General features: G+C 43.8%; 1 protein-coding gene across 3 annotated transcripts in view; it reads right to left on the bottom strand.

Moving 5' to 3' along the window:
• PHACTR1 (phosphatase and actin regulator 1) overlaps positions 1-17,491 on the bottom strand; it is a gene marked incomplete at its 3' end in the record, with an annotated part of 250,961 nt that overhangs the window by 43,557 nt on the left and 189,913 nt on the right. For all 3 annotated transcript variants that reach the window (XM_081246168.1, XM_081246166.1, XM_081246167.1), the window contains one exon: positions 1,050-1,294. In XM_081246168.1, the coding sequence (XP_081102294.1) occupies positions 1,050-1,294 (245 nt within the window). The remainder of the gene's footprint in view (positions 1-1,049; positions 1,295-17,491) is intronic.

Raw genomic sequence — 17,491 nt, forward strand, 5'->3', positions numbered from 1 at the left:
TTTTTGGTTGTCATACTGGAGTTTGCTGGGGAGGGTGCTACCGGCACCCAGTGGGTAGAGGCCAGGGATGCTACCAAACATCCTTCAATGCACAGGGCAGCCGCCATGACCAAGAATTATCTGGCCCAAGATGTCACTTGTGCCAAGGTTGAGAAACCCTGGTATAAAGTGTTCCATTCTCCGGGCAGGAAACAGTGAGCAGAGGCTGGGCAACAGCTCCTTCCCTCATGGACCATGTGGGCCTTCGGCTGCCCCTCCAGGGTTCTCTCCTCAACACCAGAACTATTTCCATCACTCAGGTTTAGCGAGCTGTCTGAAGCCTGGTGAATGTGAAGCAAGAGGAAGAGACTGGGAAGCAGCAAGTTTGGGGGCTTCCTTTGGATCTTACATAGTAAGTACTTAGCTTCCTTCTTTTGCCACTGCTTTTAGAACATGGGTTTTGGAATGAGACACAGGCAGCTTCAACTCTCAGCACTGCCACTTAGTAGACGTTGAGTCTCTGGGCAAGTCCCTTACCTCTCCATTTTCTCCCCTCACCTGTAAAATGGGGCAATAGTTTATGCCCCTGATTGTTGTAAGATGTAGATGAGAATAAAACCTTAGCATATTGTCAGGCACACAGTCGGTAAAAGGTTGCTATTATATAAGCTCACGCATTAAAAAGCTGATCACTGAAATTTAAGTTCAGTGGTTGAGGTATGCTTAAAAATGAATTTGTTCCATATACCATGGTTAGTATTTTTATATATTTTGTAGACTGGAATTGAATTTTATGGTGCCTCTCCTCCTCGCTTTTTTTTTTTTAATTGATGGGGTTTTGCATCCCAAGGGAAGCAATCAAAGAAAAAAAGAGACATCTAAAGAGGCAAGAGACGGTAGCACGATGTTGTAATTTTTAGAGCTCTGAGGCTGTTCAGAGGACAGTTACCCTTTCATCTTACTAATGAAGAAACAGTAACCTCGGACCTCAGATTAGAACCCACAGAGGTGGGCAGCTCTTCCTGCCAGCCACGCCCCTCCCACCCTCAGCGAAGTTTGGATGCACCCACTGGTATACAGCGAGCTGTCGTCATCCTCATCCTCTTCCTCCTCCTCTGCTCTTGTGTACAGGCAGGAAGAGTCTTCGTAGTCTGATTCGTGAGGCACATTTTCTTTATTGTCATCACATTCAATCACAACAGTTGGCACTTGTCTTATTTCCGGAAGGCCCAGAGGTCCTGCTTTTGTGACATTGTCACCCGAGTGCAAACCAGAGCTGTGGTAAGAAGTAGAACAGGGTACCCGCTGCTCAGAGCTGTTTAAAGAGAGGGAGAAAAGAGCACATTTATTCTGGCGAACGTGTCATATTAAATGCATCAGAACCTTTTAAAAACTCAGCCGTTCCGTCCTAAGAGACAAAAGGTCTACTGGGCAATTCCAGTCTCATCTCTCACCTAACAGCTAACTGGCTGGGGGCAGCTGAGTTACCTGATGGTGGAATGAGAATTCTACTGCCCTGCGGATGGATGGCGGTCGACGGCAGCACAGTAATGCGACTGTACGTGAACGCCACGGAACTGTATGCTTTAGAATGGGGAAGATGGTGAATTCCATGTCCTGTGTATTTACCACAATTTAAAAAATAAAAAAATTTAAACATAAATTAAACTCTTTTTATTTCTGGTTAAGAGCAACAACCCCAAGGGTCAAAGGAAGGTTCATTGGCAACCCACATGTCTTAAAGGAGTAAAAGGGTTCATTTGATGGTGAAGTGAGAGACCCAGGAAAGAAAGAGACAACACATGAAGTTCCAGCTTTCAAAGCTATACAGCATGACTGGTAGGGGCTGATTGTTTGAAATGTCATGGATGGAGATGCAGAGAAACAGAAGAGGTGGGACCATCAGGCTGGAGACCCACACATGACATCGGGGTGGACATGGGCAAGGGCGACTCAGACCAAGTTCTCTCCCAAGGACCGTGTCAGACCTTCAGCAGTCACAGGTAACGCCAGTCTGGTTTTTCATCAGGTCAATGTTCCCAGCAGCAATGATGATCGTATTTTTGGTTTTATCCCTTTAGTTGAGCCAACTCAGATAAAAAATATTTTTTAATTAAAAATGATGTGCTTCTTAATGTGGCACATATATACAATGGAATGTTACTCAGCCGTAAAAAGAAATGAAATTGAGCTATTTGTAATGAGGTGGATAGACCTAGAGTCTGTCATACAGAGTGAAGTAAGTCAGAAAGAGAAAGACAAATACCATGTGCTAACACATATATATGGAATTTAAGGAAAAAAAATGTCATGAAGAACCTAGGGGTAAAACAGGAATAAAGACACAGACCTACTTGAGAATGGACTTGAGGATATGGGGAGGGGGAAGGGTAAGCTGTGACAAAGCGAGAGAGAGGCATGGACATATATACACTACCAAACATAAGGTAGACAGATAGTGGGAAGCAGCCGCAGAGCACAGGGAGATCAGCTCGGTGCTTTGTGACCGACTGGAGGGGTGGGATAGGGAGGGTGGGAGGGAGGGAGACGCAAGAGGGAAGGGATATGGGAACAGATGTATATGTATAACGGATTCACTTTGTTATAAAGCAGAAACTGATACACCATTGTGAAGCAATTATACTCCAATAAAGTTGTAAAAAAATACATTAAAAATTAATATATTGGGCCTCCCTGGTGGCGCAGTGGTTGAGAGTCCGCCTGCCAATGCAGGGGATACGGGTTCGTGCCCCGGTCTGGGAGGATCCCACATGCCGCGGAGCGGCTGGGCCCGTGAGCCATGGCCGCTGAGCCTGCGCGTCCGGAGCCTGTGCTCCGCAGCGGGAGAGGCCACAGCAGTGAGAGGCCCGCATACCGCAAAAAAAAAAAAAAAAAAATTAATATATTAACAATACCCAACAATTTCTAACTTTCAAACAATTGGCTAAAATGATCTTTCAATATACAGGGGAAAAATAAATGTCCATGAATATACAAGGAAAATATTGGACATGCATTATAATTTAGTATATAATTCACAGTAACAGGGCCACTGAATATTTTTTCCAGTGATTCAATATGAAAATGATTTTGCCAACCATGTCCATTAGCTTTCAAATCTGATTTATTTGTCAGCAACTCAATTATATATACTCACCAACATAATTATTAAAAGTTTTGCTAATTTATTTCTAGTCTTGTTTAAACCTCATAGTATATTTCTTCCTATCATAATTATACTGTCATGACTTTTAAATCTTAGGGACATAAGACTACCAGAAATGGGTTTGTTTATAGGTTCTAAAAACAAATAATAAAGCATTAAAAAAAATGATGTGCTTCTTAACAAAAGCCACATGAGGTTCATTGTAAGAAAATCAGGAAATGTGTATTATCAAAAATAAAGAAAATTAGTTATTTTCTTATTAGAGTCTATCCAAGGTTCCTACAGCAATTTAGAATCCTTTTTAGGACCGGCTCTGAATGAAGTCCAGCCAGAATAATGGAGCCAGAAACACTTGGTTAAATTTTATTCTTTTTCAGATGAACTTGAAGCGGAATTTATGTCTTTCATTTAAGGAATTTCTAAACATAGGAAACTGAATGCATTTTACCATCCAACAGTGTTTGACGTGTTAAGAAATGGAGTGTGAGCCTATGCTATCTAGCAATAATTTTACGTTAGAACATCTTATCCAAAAGAAAACTCTTAAGGACGTATGAATGCATGCTAGGTCTCCTTTAAAACTTTCCTTACACTTTCTTTTTTTTAAATGTGTCTAATGTCTAAATCTCAGCTTTTAAAGAAATTATTTATTTATTTATTTATTTATTTTTGGCTGCGTTTGGGGCTTTGTTGCTGTGCACGGGCTTTCTCTAGTTGTGGTGAGCGGGGGCTACTCTTCGTTTCAGTGCACGGGCTTCTCACTGCGGTGGCTTCTCTCGTTGCGGAGCATGGGCTCTAGGCGCATGGGCTCAGTAGTTGTGGCGCACGCGCTCTAGAGCGCAGGCTCAGTAGTTGTGGCGCATGGGCTTAGTTGCTCCGTGGGCGGCATGTGGGATCTTCCCAGACTAGGGCTCGAACCCATGTCCCCAGCACCGGCAGGCCGATTCTTAACCACTGCGCCACCAGGGAAGTCCCGCATTACACTTTGAATGATTGCTATGTGTAATTTAAATTCAATTCACTTTCTTCCTTCCACTGTTTCCAAAGGGCTGTTTTCCTCTTTGTATTTTTCTCATAACTCTTTAGTGACACAAATGGCAAATCCAGTTGACACGTCATGAGCTATGATGTTCAAGGAAATGAACTAAATCAACTTAAAAAAAAACTGCAACCACTGAATAAGATTAAATCACATGTTTATAAAAATGCAACATCTTAATTAGACATTAGCAGGTGAGGGGGCCCATTTCCCACCTAGTTTAATAGGAATGACAGTGAGGACAAGAAGGTGGAGTACAGAATGGATGGTCTCGCATGACAGATCCAACAGCTGACTGAAAGGTGACGGACTACACTGCCTCCCGAGGCGGCCCTTCCCATCAGACAACGACACTGGGCTCCAACAGTGCTTGGATTGCTGCACTGGGTATTAAGGGAAGTTGGGGTGGAAGAAGCAAAACTGTAATTCCATGGCTCCTGTTTTCCCCACCCCTGCTTTCTCCCCTCCCCCCCATTGCTAGTTTAATTACTGGCTCTAGTGAAGGCAGAGAGCTGGGGATACGACAAGAGCAAGAATGAAAAGAAGCCAATAGCTATTCATGTCTGGTGGGAAAAGTCTTGAGGAAATAAAAGTTGGAAACTAGAAAGCACAAGAATTCCTTAAGGTGGACAACTCCAAACTGCCTCAAGAGGACAGAGAAAGGAGAAATACTATGCAAAGAAAGCTAAGAAACTCAGCTTCCCAAGTAGTCTATGATAAAGAGGAGACTGTGATTTCTCCTCTCTCAAAGATCTACCGGGAGGGGCTTCCCTGGTGATGCAGTGATTAAGAATCCGCCTGCCAATGCAGGAGCCACGGTTCAAGCCCTGGTCCAGGAGGATCCCACATGCCGTGCAGCAACGAAGCCCGTGAGCCACAACTACTGAGCCTGTGCTCTAGAGCCCATGAGCCACAACTACTGAAGCCCACATGCCACAACTACTGAAGCCCGTGCGCCTAGAGCCCATGCTCCGCAACAAGAGAAGCCACCGCAATGAGAAGCCCGCGCACTGCAATGAGGAGTAGCCCCGCTTGCCGCGACTAGAGAAAGCCCGTGCACAGCAACAAAGGCCCAACGCAGCCAAAAATAAATAAATGCATTAAAAGAAAAAAGAAATGATCTACGGGAAGTGTAAACCCTGAGAAGAAGGGGCTTATAAGGCAGATCCCTCAGCCCCTGGGGCAGCTCCTACATATAAGACTGCCAGCCTTGGAAAATAGGGACCAGTCATGGTGACCCGTGACTGCCTGGTTGGGGCATCACAGCAACAGCTGGAGACCTCGCCTGGCCGATCCAGCCAGTCTAGCATGTGACAGAATGTCCAGTTTCCATAAGGACGAAGAAGGTGTTTTCCAGCAAGCTGGGTGAATCCACCAAAAGGGTCTTAACAAATATTCTATTGATAAATATATGCCAACTCTGTGTTAGGAAAAATGCTGAGAAGGAGAAAGACAAATACCCGATGATTCCACACATCTGGTAGCTCTGGAGGACCATAGGAGAGCAAGCACAGATACAAGGGGATAGAAGAGTTAGCTGGGAAGGAGGCCGGAAAGGTTCTGATGGGGCCTCGGTGTGAGCAGTCAAGACACAGATCCAAGTCCAAGTTCCGTCACTGACTCTCTCATGACATTGGTCAGATTATTAACTTTTCTGAGCCTCAGTTTCCTTGGGCGAAATTGGGTAAGTGGTATCTTTTTAGTAGGTCTGGTGCACGTGTGTCCCACTGGCATGGCCTCAAGGGAGCCCCTCACTTGTTATTTATAGAAAGGGCCCTTCAGGTGGTTTCCAAACATTCTCCGTTTCAGTCTATCTCCAGACTGTCGTCAAAGCAACTTTCGGAAACTCAGATGTAGCCATCTCACCTGTTAGAACCCTGAATGCCTGCCTCGGCTACAAAACCAGTGCTTCAAGAGTGATACACATGGAAAATTCAAAAAAATCCACATTACGAGCTGTATTCTTCACAGCAAAGAACTAAATCCACTGAAATGCAGCCGCGTCTTACATCTGGCCTCCACCGCTGGTGGTAATGGGCAGGTAGGGGGACACCAGTCCAACAGTCTTAGTAATGCTGGTTTTCTAGAATGGACTTGTCACTTAGAAGACCTGCTCTAAATAAAAGGTGTCACTGCTAGAGAAGAGGGAGAACCGTTAGCCTGGAAGCAGTAATTCAGACACAGCCTGACACGCAATGCCATGCCTTGCATAATCTGACCTGTATTATTCACCCAGCCTTGCAACCGCTCCACACCTGTGTCCCCATACAACTCACCCTTGGTTCACACGCAGCAAATGCACTGCACACTCTTGGCCTGGGATGTGCTCTCATCTCTCCTTCACCTGCTTAATTTCTACTTATCTTTCAATACTTGTCTTGGGCAACACTTTGCCTAGGTTCTCAGGAGATTCCACAAGTGTGAAAATTGGGAACATCCGTTTTTTTTACTAGCTTCCTCTCCCCAACCAAGCAGTAGATGCCTCCAGGGGCAGGGACCATGTCTTCTTCATGTCTGTAGCAGGTGCCTGACACCATGGCTGACACTAAGTGGACAGTCAGTTATTGTTTGTTGTTTTTGCTGAAAGAAAGATGGGCTGGAATCACTGACATCTAGGTGCATTTTAAGTGGCTGACAAGTCATACTAAAGGGTATTAATGAAGAGATCATTCTTTAATTTTCAGGGAGTATTTTCAGTGTATTGCAGAGCTATAGGTGCCCCTGACTTGATGAGCACTTTTATTAATGGCTTAACAACAGAATCAAATATGTGGAAGAACTAAGGTAGAAAAGGAAAAAAAGTAAACATTTACTGAATGTGTTGCCCACTGTTCTGGAGACTTCCACATCTCATTACATTGTTATAACAACCCTGCAGGAGAGGCATCATTATCCTCATTTTATTAAGCAGGAAATGGAGGCTGTGAGAGGGTAATTAATAGGCCCTTGAGGGCGTAGGTAGTAAAGGAAGGAGCTGGAATTTGAACCCACTCTGTTTCAATATGCTGTACCCCAAAATTGAATTGTGATACTTGTAAGACTGTGTACTTTGGTTAAACACAAACCCCACTAACTGTACACATGCAAGGTGGAGAACACATCACTCTTTGTCCACAACATGTGTACAAAATGGGTATCATGACTTTATAAATATTTTAAATCTTACTAACCAGGGTAAGTTATAGTGTCCTCTCCTGCCACAGTCAGGCCATACCTGGGGCACTGAGTTTAAAGGATGCATCTTAGACACTGGGTTTAGAAAGGTCAGAATGGGAAAAGAACTCAGCTGTTTACCTATTGTCATGGTGACTTTTGTACATGATGGTTGAGAAGTTGCAGCAGAGCCTCAAATATTCACTACCCAGTTTTTTTTACAGAAAAAGTTTTCTGACTCCTTGTCCAAACCGATGGCTTCTAACGTGCATCATCCCACCCTCCTTAGCCATATTTGATGTCCACTTACGCTATTATTTACTTGGTATTTTTAAGTCAACACTTAAAAAAACTCCAATAGTAATTTAGCCTCATCTTAAGCAATAATATCTTCGTAATCACTGGTTTTATGTTAAGTATGTGTTTACAACTTACGTTAAAATAAGCACGTGTCCATTAAAACTTAAAAAAAGCTCGTCTTAAACTCACTTTGGGTACCACCAATGACGTTATATATCACATTCTGGTTAAATGTTGGCCTAGGCCAGAGTCTCTCAGCCTCGGCATGGCTGACATTTTGGACTGGACCCTTCTTTGTAGGGGGCGCTTGTCTTGTGCATTGTAGAATGTTTAGCAGCAAACCTGGTCTCCACTCACTAGATGCTAGTGGCATCTGCTCCAGGGGTGACAACCCAAAATATCACCAGATTTTGCCCAATGTCCTCTGAGGGGAAAAACTGCCCATTTGGGAACCACTGGCCTGGAGTATGCACGACAGCTTTGCCACCTGCTCCATCTTCAGAGTTGTACCACCTGAGTCTCTTCTCATGCAACTTGGGTATTAACTCTCAGGAATTTGCAGTATTTGCCAAAGGATGAACTGCCCAGATCTCATCTCCTAAGTTCCTGACCCGCTGTGTCTCAGGTTGGTGCCCTGGGGGCGGTACCAACGATCTGACACCATGACAGTTCCGCTGAGCATGTTATCTGTGCCGCTGCTCTCGTCCCTGAGCAGCTACCCCATTAATGCAAGAGCTCCAAACCAATTCGCGGGAAGCAGCTTTTCTCATTATGTGGCCCAGATTAGTCATGTACAAAATGACACTCCGGTGGCCCGAAAGAGTCACCACATCTTCCAGAGTACCTGTCCAAGTCCCCGAGGAAAAGCTGACTCACAGAATCAGATCTATTCTAGACCATTCACGTCAAAACGCTTCGGAGATTAAGCACTGAGTTTGCTTGGAATTCAAACGGATCTCATCGCATGGGGGTTGTGGTCACTGTTTCTCTTCCAGGTGGGTGAGCAGGAATTAAAACCGCAGGTAAACGTGGAGCCCCTCATCCTGACCTCCTCGGCGGCGCCTCCCTAACTCTTCCTGGATCACTGCACATAACGGTGAAAAGAGCTAACACTTTAAACGCTCACATAGTGCCAGGGATGGATTCATTTAAGCCTAACGACCACCACCCTATTAGACAGGTACTACTGTTACCCTCCACTTCAGAGAGGAAAAATGGGGCAGGCAGCCACGGTCACCGCGAGAGGGGTGCAGGCATTACTGAACTCGGGCAGTAGGGGCTGTAGAGCCTGAGCTCGTACTGGTGTCATCTGGACAAGAGCAGAGCCCTGAACGGGCTTCAAAACTTACTCTCATTCCAGAACCTTCTCTCCTCCTCACCACCACCCAGTCTTCTCTACTGCTGTCAAACAGTTCCGGTCATGTAATTCCAATTAAAAGACCTCTGAAGGGGCTCATTGTCAACTGGATAAACCTCACCCTCTTTGGAATGGACCGGGGAGCACCTCACCATCTGGCCCCATAAGTCCTCCCCATCTGACCTGTTACCATTCTTTACCGCGCACCCGGTGTTCCAGCCACCAGGCCACCTGTCGCTTCCCAAGCACGTTGTGAGCTTTCCTGCCATCCCCCCACCTCAGAAATAGCCCCTCAGAGTTTGACTGGAGCAGTCCACCCACCCTCAACGAGAGCTCCAATGCCATTTCTTTTGAGCAGCCTTTTCTGATTTTTCAGTGGAAAACAGTCCCTTCTCTGTGCTTCCACAGCTTCCATTCCCACCTCTGTTACAGCATCTGTCGCGTTATGTTACCATCACACATTTAAGCATTTACCCCCTGCCCCCATGGACTGTAAGCCTTTCAAAGACAGAGCCTGATTATTCATTCTTTTCATATCTCAGCCCTGTTTTTGTGCACGTTTTGGGAACTGATGGAAAAGTCAATCAAATATTTGAAGTCTCTAGGGATCAGAGTAGGCCATAATACACTTACCATCTTCTAATTCACTAAAATAATTATCCCTGACCCTTAGATAGTCTTGCTGTGTAGGGAAAATATCCTATGAAAGGAGAATTAAAGCTGTGGAAATAGTGATCTAGAGTTCTTCCTAAGAAGATAATTCAAAGAGATAAGGCACAGAGATCTGTGCAAGGAAGAATGCCAGGGTACCCGTGTGCCTTCCATCCCAGGACGGCGTGAGTACAGAACGTAACAGAGACAGCTTAACGTCAGCACATTTCCTAACTGTACACTCTCAGGCCACTTCAGTTAAGACTGTCCAGAGTTAGGCTGCTTTGTAAGGTGAGGTAGTTCGGCTAGATAAGATCTAGAAGGTTTCTTCTTGTATGACATTCTACGACAAATTTAAATTAACACCAAAAGTCCTAAATTATTGTCTGGCGAGGGCGGGGGGAAGATGAGATTCTGTTCCTCATCTGGGTTGCTCCAAATGATGTAATTTTCCTGAGAAATGAAATAGGGATGAACATGCAAAAACCTGAGAGCATTCCATAACATTTGCAAGATGTTGGCCAGTTGCACCATGTTGGAATATTTCCATTCTAGTAATTAAATACACCAGGGGGCTCCACACATCAGGACAAAGGAGCAGGCCATTTTTCAAAACCACAACAATAGTTAACATACAGGGTCCTTTATGGGTCCTATCAAAGTACTTCGTAAATGTTCATTATCTCATTTAATCTTCACAAACACTTGCAAAGTTAGGAAGGGTATTGTTATTATCCTGATTGTATGGATGAGGATGTTACATTTCTGAGGAAATAAGTGATCACTCAGTTGTGATCACAACAGGGATGTGGACGTGGGTTTTCTTCCTCCAGGGCCTGTGCCCTTTCCATGAACCACACTGTCTTCTCCCAAAGAACCCTCGAGGCCGTTATTTTCTTGTACATGGACATGCTGACTCTGAAGTGCAATTGGCACCCCAAATTTTAAAAAAAACATGGGAATATCATAATTATCGTATAACAAAAAGCAAGGACAATAGAGGTTCACAGAACTCAACTCCTTTTTTGCTATGAATTTTGCTGGGAAGAGACCCAAGGTTGGAGGCTATGATGGGACACAGAGACAGGTCTGAACTCCTGACTTGGGTGGTACATCCGTGTGTGTGTGAGTAGCCCGTGGCTGGGGGGCGAGTAGGCTGCAGAGAGAACAGGATACAAGATAGAGTGGGGCAGAATAATCACCAAGCTGGGTAATCCAGTCTTGCATAGTGGTGTGTCATCAACAAGAAGAAGAAGGGATGCAATGGGTTTACTGTGGCCACATCAACGACGTAGCTCCTCGAGAATAGAAAGGTATCACCATCATAGGTGATGCCCACTCCCCCGCTTTCTATTTTCTTCAGTGTAGAGATGTATATACACAGCATATAATATATTCATTGGTGTATCATCTGTCTCCTCCACTGAAAGGTACGTTTGTGAGGATGTCAACTTTGTCTGTCCTGCTTTATCCCCAGAGGATGGAAGTGCCTGAATATCTTCCTTCATGAACAAAATGAATAAACCAGGAAGAACAAACAGAAGTGTACCTAAAACAGGACGCCTGCCATTTACAAGAGACACACAAAAATAGGATTCAGAAAGTTTGAGAGTAAAATGCCAGTCCTAAATCAGTAAAAAGCACTCACTGCAAACTCTCTTTGCCTTCACTACGTCCCCATGACAAGTCAGGGAAGTGAAAAGCTGTATCCTCTCTCCTTGGTCCCGTCTCCATCAAGAATAACATTTAACGAGTCTCCTTTTTGGAAAATGCAACTCTTTTTTTTTTTTTTTTTAATTCAACTCTCCTTTGTGACTCTACTAAACCAAGTAGGAGAGACATAAATTGAGAACACAATGGCACCCCTCAGGTTCCCCTCTCCCTTCACCACATTTTCCTATCATTTAAACAGTCACATGTTTCTAAGAAATCCCTAGACTTTGAAAATTAAGAGACTGTTTTACCTTTCCTGTTTGTTACTGGTGAGGGAGAGGCAGCTTATTTTTAATAATTCATCAAGAAATGAATGCAAGACATCTACAACAACTCAGGGTCATTAAACAGTTGGCTCCTTTTCAAGGGAGCTTTATAATCATCACTGTATCTCCATCACATGATAATAGGTAGATGCATAGTGGAGCATCGTGACCCATCCCTGGGCAGGGGATTACCCATTATCAAGCACCTTTGATACTCTCCTAGGAAATCAGGGGCAGGTTTTGAAATTAAATTTCCTATTTTAAATCCTTCATCTTCCTTGAAAATACACGGGAACCATTTCACCACCATTTTTAAAGAAAAAGGTGTCATAAAGGGATACTGCTTTCCCGCATATGATTTCAACAGCAACTATTGTTAAAAAAAAAAAAAGAGGACAATAATCTCTTGAAAGGACAGAGAAAATTTATTACCCTCCAATACGATGCTGAAAATGAAATTAAACAGGAACAGCTTTTGTCATTCTGACTGCACAGAGTTATAAAGAGGGTTTTCAGAAAGGAGAGGGAACAGTCAGACGTTTTCTTCTCGGAGCCCAAAAACGTGTGAGAAATTATGCTACAAATTGCAGTGCCTGTGGCTGGAAAATGACGGAAGTAACCTCTGACACCCAAGAAAACAGTTAATCAGCTTCATTTTAGGAAAGCAGGCACACATTGTACGCTTTATCACAGCCTTCTGAGATAAGAAACTCAACATTGGAGCCTTTGTTTTTTTTGTTGGACTTTAGTCAGCAGGAAATGATGCCGTTCTATATATAGACCAGGGGACTGAGCTTCCCTGAGTGGAAGATGTGTTTTGAGCTTCCTTTTTTTCCAGCCATGGTAACGAATGTAAATTAGTTCATTCACATCCCTTTGTCTGTCCTTCCAGGGACCAAGGACCCACATTTCTGAAATAGTGTCTGGGGTCAGGATGTGATGAATAAAACCGTAAGACACCCAGAATCTCACCAATAGCAATCTCCATTTCTGATGGAGGCACCAAACAGTGGTGGCTTTTCCACATGACTTTGTCCCAAGACATCAGCCAATGTCCTAGGTCATGCTTGGCTGGATGTGGTGCCAGGAGGGATGATGTGGAGTGAGGACCATGGTGGGGTCCCAGCTGGGCCACTCACTAGTTGAGCATCTTGCTCTATTGGTTCTTCATCAGGTAAATGGAGAAACCTTCCTACCTACCTCACAGTTGCTTACAAGATCAGAGGATAACACTTTGTAAATGTCAATGTTGGTAGTTGCTGTTTTAGCAAAGGATGTACTTAAACACCAGCGATTTATCAGAAACCATTCATTAAGGATATTATCCACTAGTTTATTAAAACACTTCCTTTATTTTTTTTCTTTTTTTGGTTTTTTTTGGGGGGGGCTTGTTTTGTAATAATTTTTTAGTTTGTAATAATTTTAGGTTTACAGAAGAGTTGCAAAGAAAGCACAGATAATTCCCATATACCTTTAAGCCAGCTTCCCCTAATGTCAACATCTTTCATGACCATGGTATATTTGTCAAAACCGAGAAGTTAACATTGATACCACATTGTGAAACACTTCCTTTCGCTTTTTAACTTTTTTTTTGGCCATGCCACGTGGCATGCAGGATCTTAGTTCCTTGACCAGGGATCAAGCCCAGGCCCCCTGCAGTGGAAGCAACAAGTCTTAACCACTGGACCACCAGGGAATTCCCTAGCTTTTTAAATATTTGTGGTCTGCAAAATCTTTTTGGACAAGGGTTTCCAAGAAGATCAAAGCATCTATACTTATTCATTAAGAAAAGGGCAGGGTTTCTATTGATGTACACATAGGAATCCAGGGGCAGATTCTCTCTTATAAAATTACATTTCCTCTTTTATCCTCTTAAGACTTTGAAAGATGTCAGTGGTTCATCTAGTGTCATTTTAAACTTCTTCTGACCAGGTGGCTCACCAGCCTTGCAGGGGAGGATCTGTCTTGCTCGGGGTGACATTACCTTGCTCTGAAATCTCATTCTGCCTCTTAAAGCAGCAGTTAAATTGCAAAAGAACAGCTACATGCAGCCACTTACAGATGATAAATACATGCTGTAAAGTCAAAGTACTGACCTAAAGTAAGACATTGATAACTCTGGCCTCAAAGGGTCAGGGACGAATGTCTCACCAGAATTGGAGGAGATTTTGAAGAGATGGTCATCAGTATAAGAAAGAGAATCTTTCCCTGGAAACACATTTCATTTGAAAATGCATGCCATTTGCTATACGATGAACAAAATACCGAACTTCCTCAAATAAATGCCATTTCACAAGTAAATAACATTTAGGTATTCAGAGGTTCATTTCTGCTCCGGTTCCAAGGCACAGCTATTCATCATCATGAACACTGATTTGCAGGTGGAAACACTGACATACACCAATGCGGTAATTACGTCAGACTGTTAAAGCTAGAAGAAACCCCAGGGACCACCTAGTTCAGGACCGAGAATCATTCTTTAGACTTTCCTGTGACCCTGGAGGCCACATAAAGTAACTGTCACCCCAAAATGTTTTTATCCTAAGATTAGAAATGAACTGTCATCTTTGAAAAGTCTAAAGATAATTATGGAATAAAAGAATTAATAAAGATTGAAGGGGTCTGCGGGGCTACTGATTTCAATTTCTTCTGTCCAATGCTGAAATTGTTCCTTTTTCAATAATCTTGACAGGTAGTAATTTAATCTCTAGCTAATGTAAGCAGTACTCAGTAAGTGTTGCCAAGAGTTCAAGATGGTTCTGGAAGCCTTTCTGGTTCTGGTTGACCACTGTTGGTCTGGACTATCTGTATTAACACCGATGTACAGCTAACTTCCCAGGAGAGGTAAAACCATTCTACTTCTTTTTTTTTTTTTGCGGTACGCGGGCCTCTCACTGTTGTGGCCTCTCCCGTTGCGGAGCACAGGCTCCGGGCACACAGGCTCAGCGGCCATGGCTCACGGGCCCAGCCGCTCCGCAGCATGTGGGATCTTCCCGGACCGGGGCACGAACCTGTGTCCCCTGCACTGGCAGGTGGACTCTCAACCACTGCGCAACCAGGGAAGCCCTGTAGGGTTTTTCTTTATGAAGACTACAAGTAAGCCATTTGGGACAGCTGCTAGCCTGATCTTTTCAAAAGATCTCTTGGGCCTCCCTGGTGGCGCAGTGGTTGAGAGTTCGCCTGCCGATGCAGGGGATACGGGTTCGTGCCCCGGTCCGGGAGGATCCCATATGCCGCGGAGCGGCTGGGCCCGTGAGCCATGGCCGCTGAGCCTGTGCGTCCGGAGCCTGTGCTCCGCAACGGGAGAGGCCACAACAGTGAGAGGCCCGCGTACCTCAAAAAAAAAAAAAAAAAAAAAAAAAAAAAAAGATCTCTTGTATTCTCTCCAATGGTTCCCAGGATCTTCCTTACAACAGATTACAATCTTCTGTCATTTCTCTCATTCTCTATAATTGTCCCTCTACAAAGCTGGAGAATAACTGTCAACTTCCTGCCTTTTCTTCCTAAAAATCTCATCACCCGTTCGGAGACAGTGTATCATTCCTTCCTCTGATCTGCCTAGAATATTCTCTCATTCCTTTTCCCCATCTTCTCCTGGTTCTTTCTATCTTTGAGATTTCAGTTTAAATGCAGCTCTCCAGAGAAGCCCACCTACCAGCTGACCCCCTGCTGTGCTCTCCCCTCCCCCCAGCTCCCTTGCTGGCACTGACTCGCCCAGGTCACACTCCCAGCAGACTCTAAGCCACGCCGAGGGCAGCCGCCCTCTATATTTTGTTCACCGCTGTATCCCCAGTGCCAAGCACAGAGCCCCATTCAGAAAGGTGCTCAATAAAAAATTGTTGATTGATCTTCCGGTTGCTAAGGAAACACCGATACTTTCCTTTTTCTTCACTGGGCCTGTTTTTCACTCAAGGTGTATAAATCCTTAGCCTCAGCGACTGCATGAAATTTTCTCCTGGGATTAAATTTCCTCCTGGCAAATGTCAGAGCTTTCCTAATCTAACTGTTCAGGGATTCTGGGATAGGAAAAGGTAGAAGAAGAGTGAGTTTATCAGAACTGTCATTTATTTGTCCACTTTTAAGGCTCATATGTAGGAAGTAAATTTCTCTCTCTAGAATTAAATGTATGATACTAAACCAAAACCCAGTGGGTGAAAATAAAACACATTAAAAATATCAATTGGCTGTTGATATACCTAAGTGATAATAGTGACACAGACTCAATATTTGGCTTTTTTAGTTTAAACCCAGAGATTTCAATTATTCTTTCCATGGGGCCTTACCTGCTTTACTATCTAATACACACCCTCCTCTACTCTGCCTAGGGTGTCCCCCTCATTCTCCTGACCCTTCGCCTGGCTGTTCCCATCTTCCAGACTTTGCTGTAAAACTCTGAAAGTTAATTTTAGTTTCAGTCCAAGGATGCTGAACGATCAGTGATAAATCTCTACAACTCAGCAATTTGCTGGAGGAGCTACAGACGATCGTTGTCCCCAACTATATCATATATGCTGGCTAGGCTCCAAGAGGATTAAATAAGGGACAGTGAGCTTCAATGGGAAGCGCTCGTAATCAAAGTTACAGCATCTTCAACTCTAGTTTGACATCACAACAAGCAAAGACCTAGGTTTAACTTTAAAGGATGAACTTTTTTCTTTGCTTCTAATATCTTCAAAAGCAAAACACAACGGGCACAACTGAGCAATGGGATGAAGAGTGTACCCACTGCTAGAGCCTATTTCCATCATTAAGGGAGTTTCCAATAAAACATCAGAGAGGAAGGGGTGGGGGAATGAGTGAAACAGGTGAGGGAAATTAAGGGATACAAACTTCCAGTAACGAAATAAATGGGTCATGGAGATGAAATGTACAGCGTGGGGAATATAGTCGATAATAATATTATATCTTTATATGGTCAAAAGGTACAAACTTCCAGTTACAAGATAAACAAGTACTAGGGATGTCATGTACCACATGATTAATATAATGAATACTGCTGTATGTTCTATGTTAGTTTCTTAAGAGAATAAATCCTAAGAGTTATCATCACAAGGAAAATAATATTTTCTCTCCTTCTTTTTATTCTGTACCCACATGAGATGATGGATGTTCCCTATACTTACTGCAGTCATTGTTTCATGACGTATGTAAGTCAAATCATTATGCTGTGCACCTTAAACTTACACAGTGCTGTATGTCGATTATATCTCAATAGAACTGGACCAAAAAAAGCATTAATTATGCTCACAGATTAAAGTACCTTTCTAGAGAGTGGCATGGACATATATACACTACCAAATGTAAAATAGATAGCTAGTGGGAAGCAGCCGCATAGCACAGGGAGATCAGCTCAGTGCTCTGTGACCACCTAGAGGGGTGGGATAGGGAGGGTGGGAGGGAGATGTAAGAGGGACGAGATATGGGATATATGTATATGTATAGCTGATTCACTTTGTTATAAAGCAGAAACTAACACACCAATGTAAAGCAATTATACTCCAATAAAGATGTTTAAAAAAAAGTACCTTTCTATTTCAAAGATCATAAGAACTTTTGATAAAATTCATTTAAGAAATGTATACTGGGGCTTCCCTGGTGGCGCAGTGGTTGAGAGTCTGCCTGCCGATGCAGGGGACACGGGCTCGTGCAGGGGACACGGGTTTGTGCCCCGGTCCGGGAAGATCCCACATGCCGTGGAGCGGCTGGGCCCGTGAGCCATGGCCGCTGAGCCTGCACATCCGGAGCCTGTGCTCTGCAGCGGGAGAGGCCACAGCAGTGCGAGGCCCGCGTACGGCAAAAAAAAAAAAAAAAAAGAAATATTTACTGAATATTTCCTATATCACGGGTCCTGTGATGAACTGGGGGAG

This window comes from Mesoplodon bidens, assembly GCF_964165515.1.
Source record: "Mesoplodon bidens genome assembly, chromosome: 10".
NCBI lineage: Eukaryota > Metazoa > Chordata > Mammalia > Artiodactyla > Ziphiidae > Mesoplodon > Mesoplodon bidens.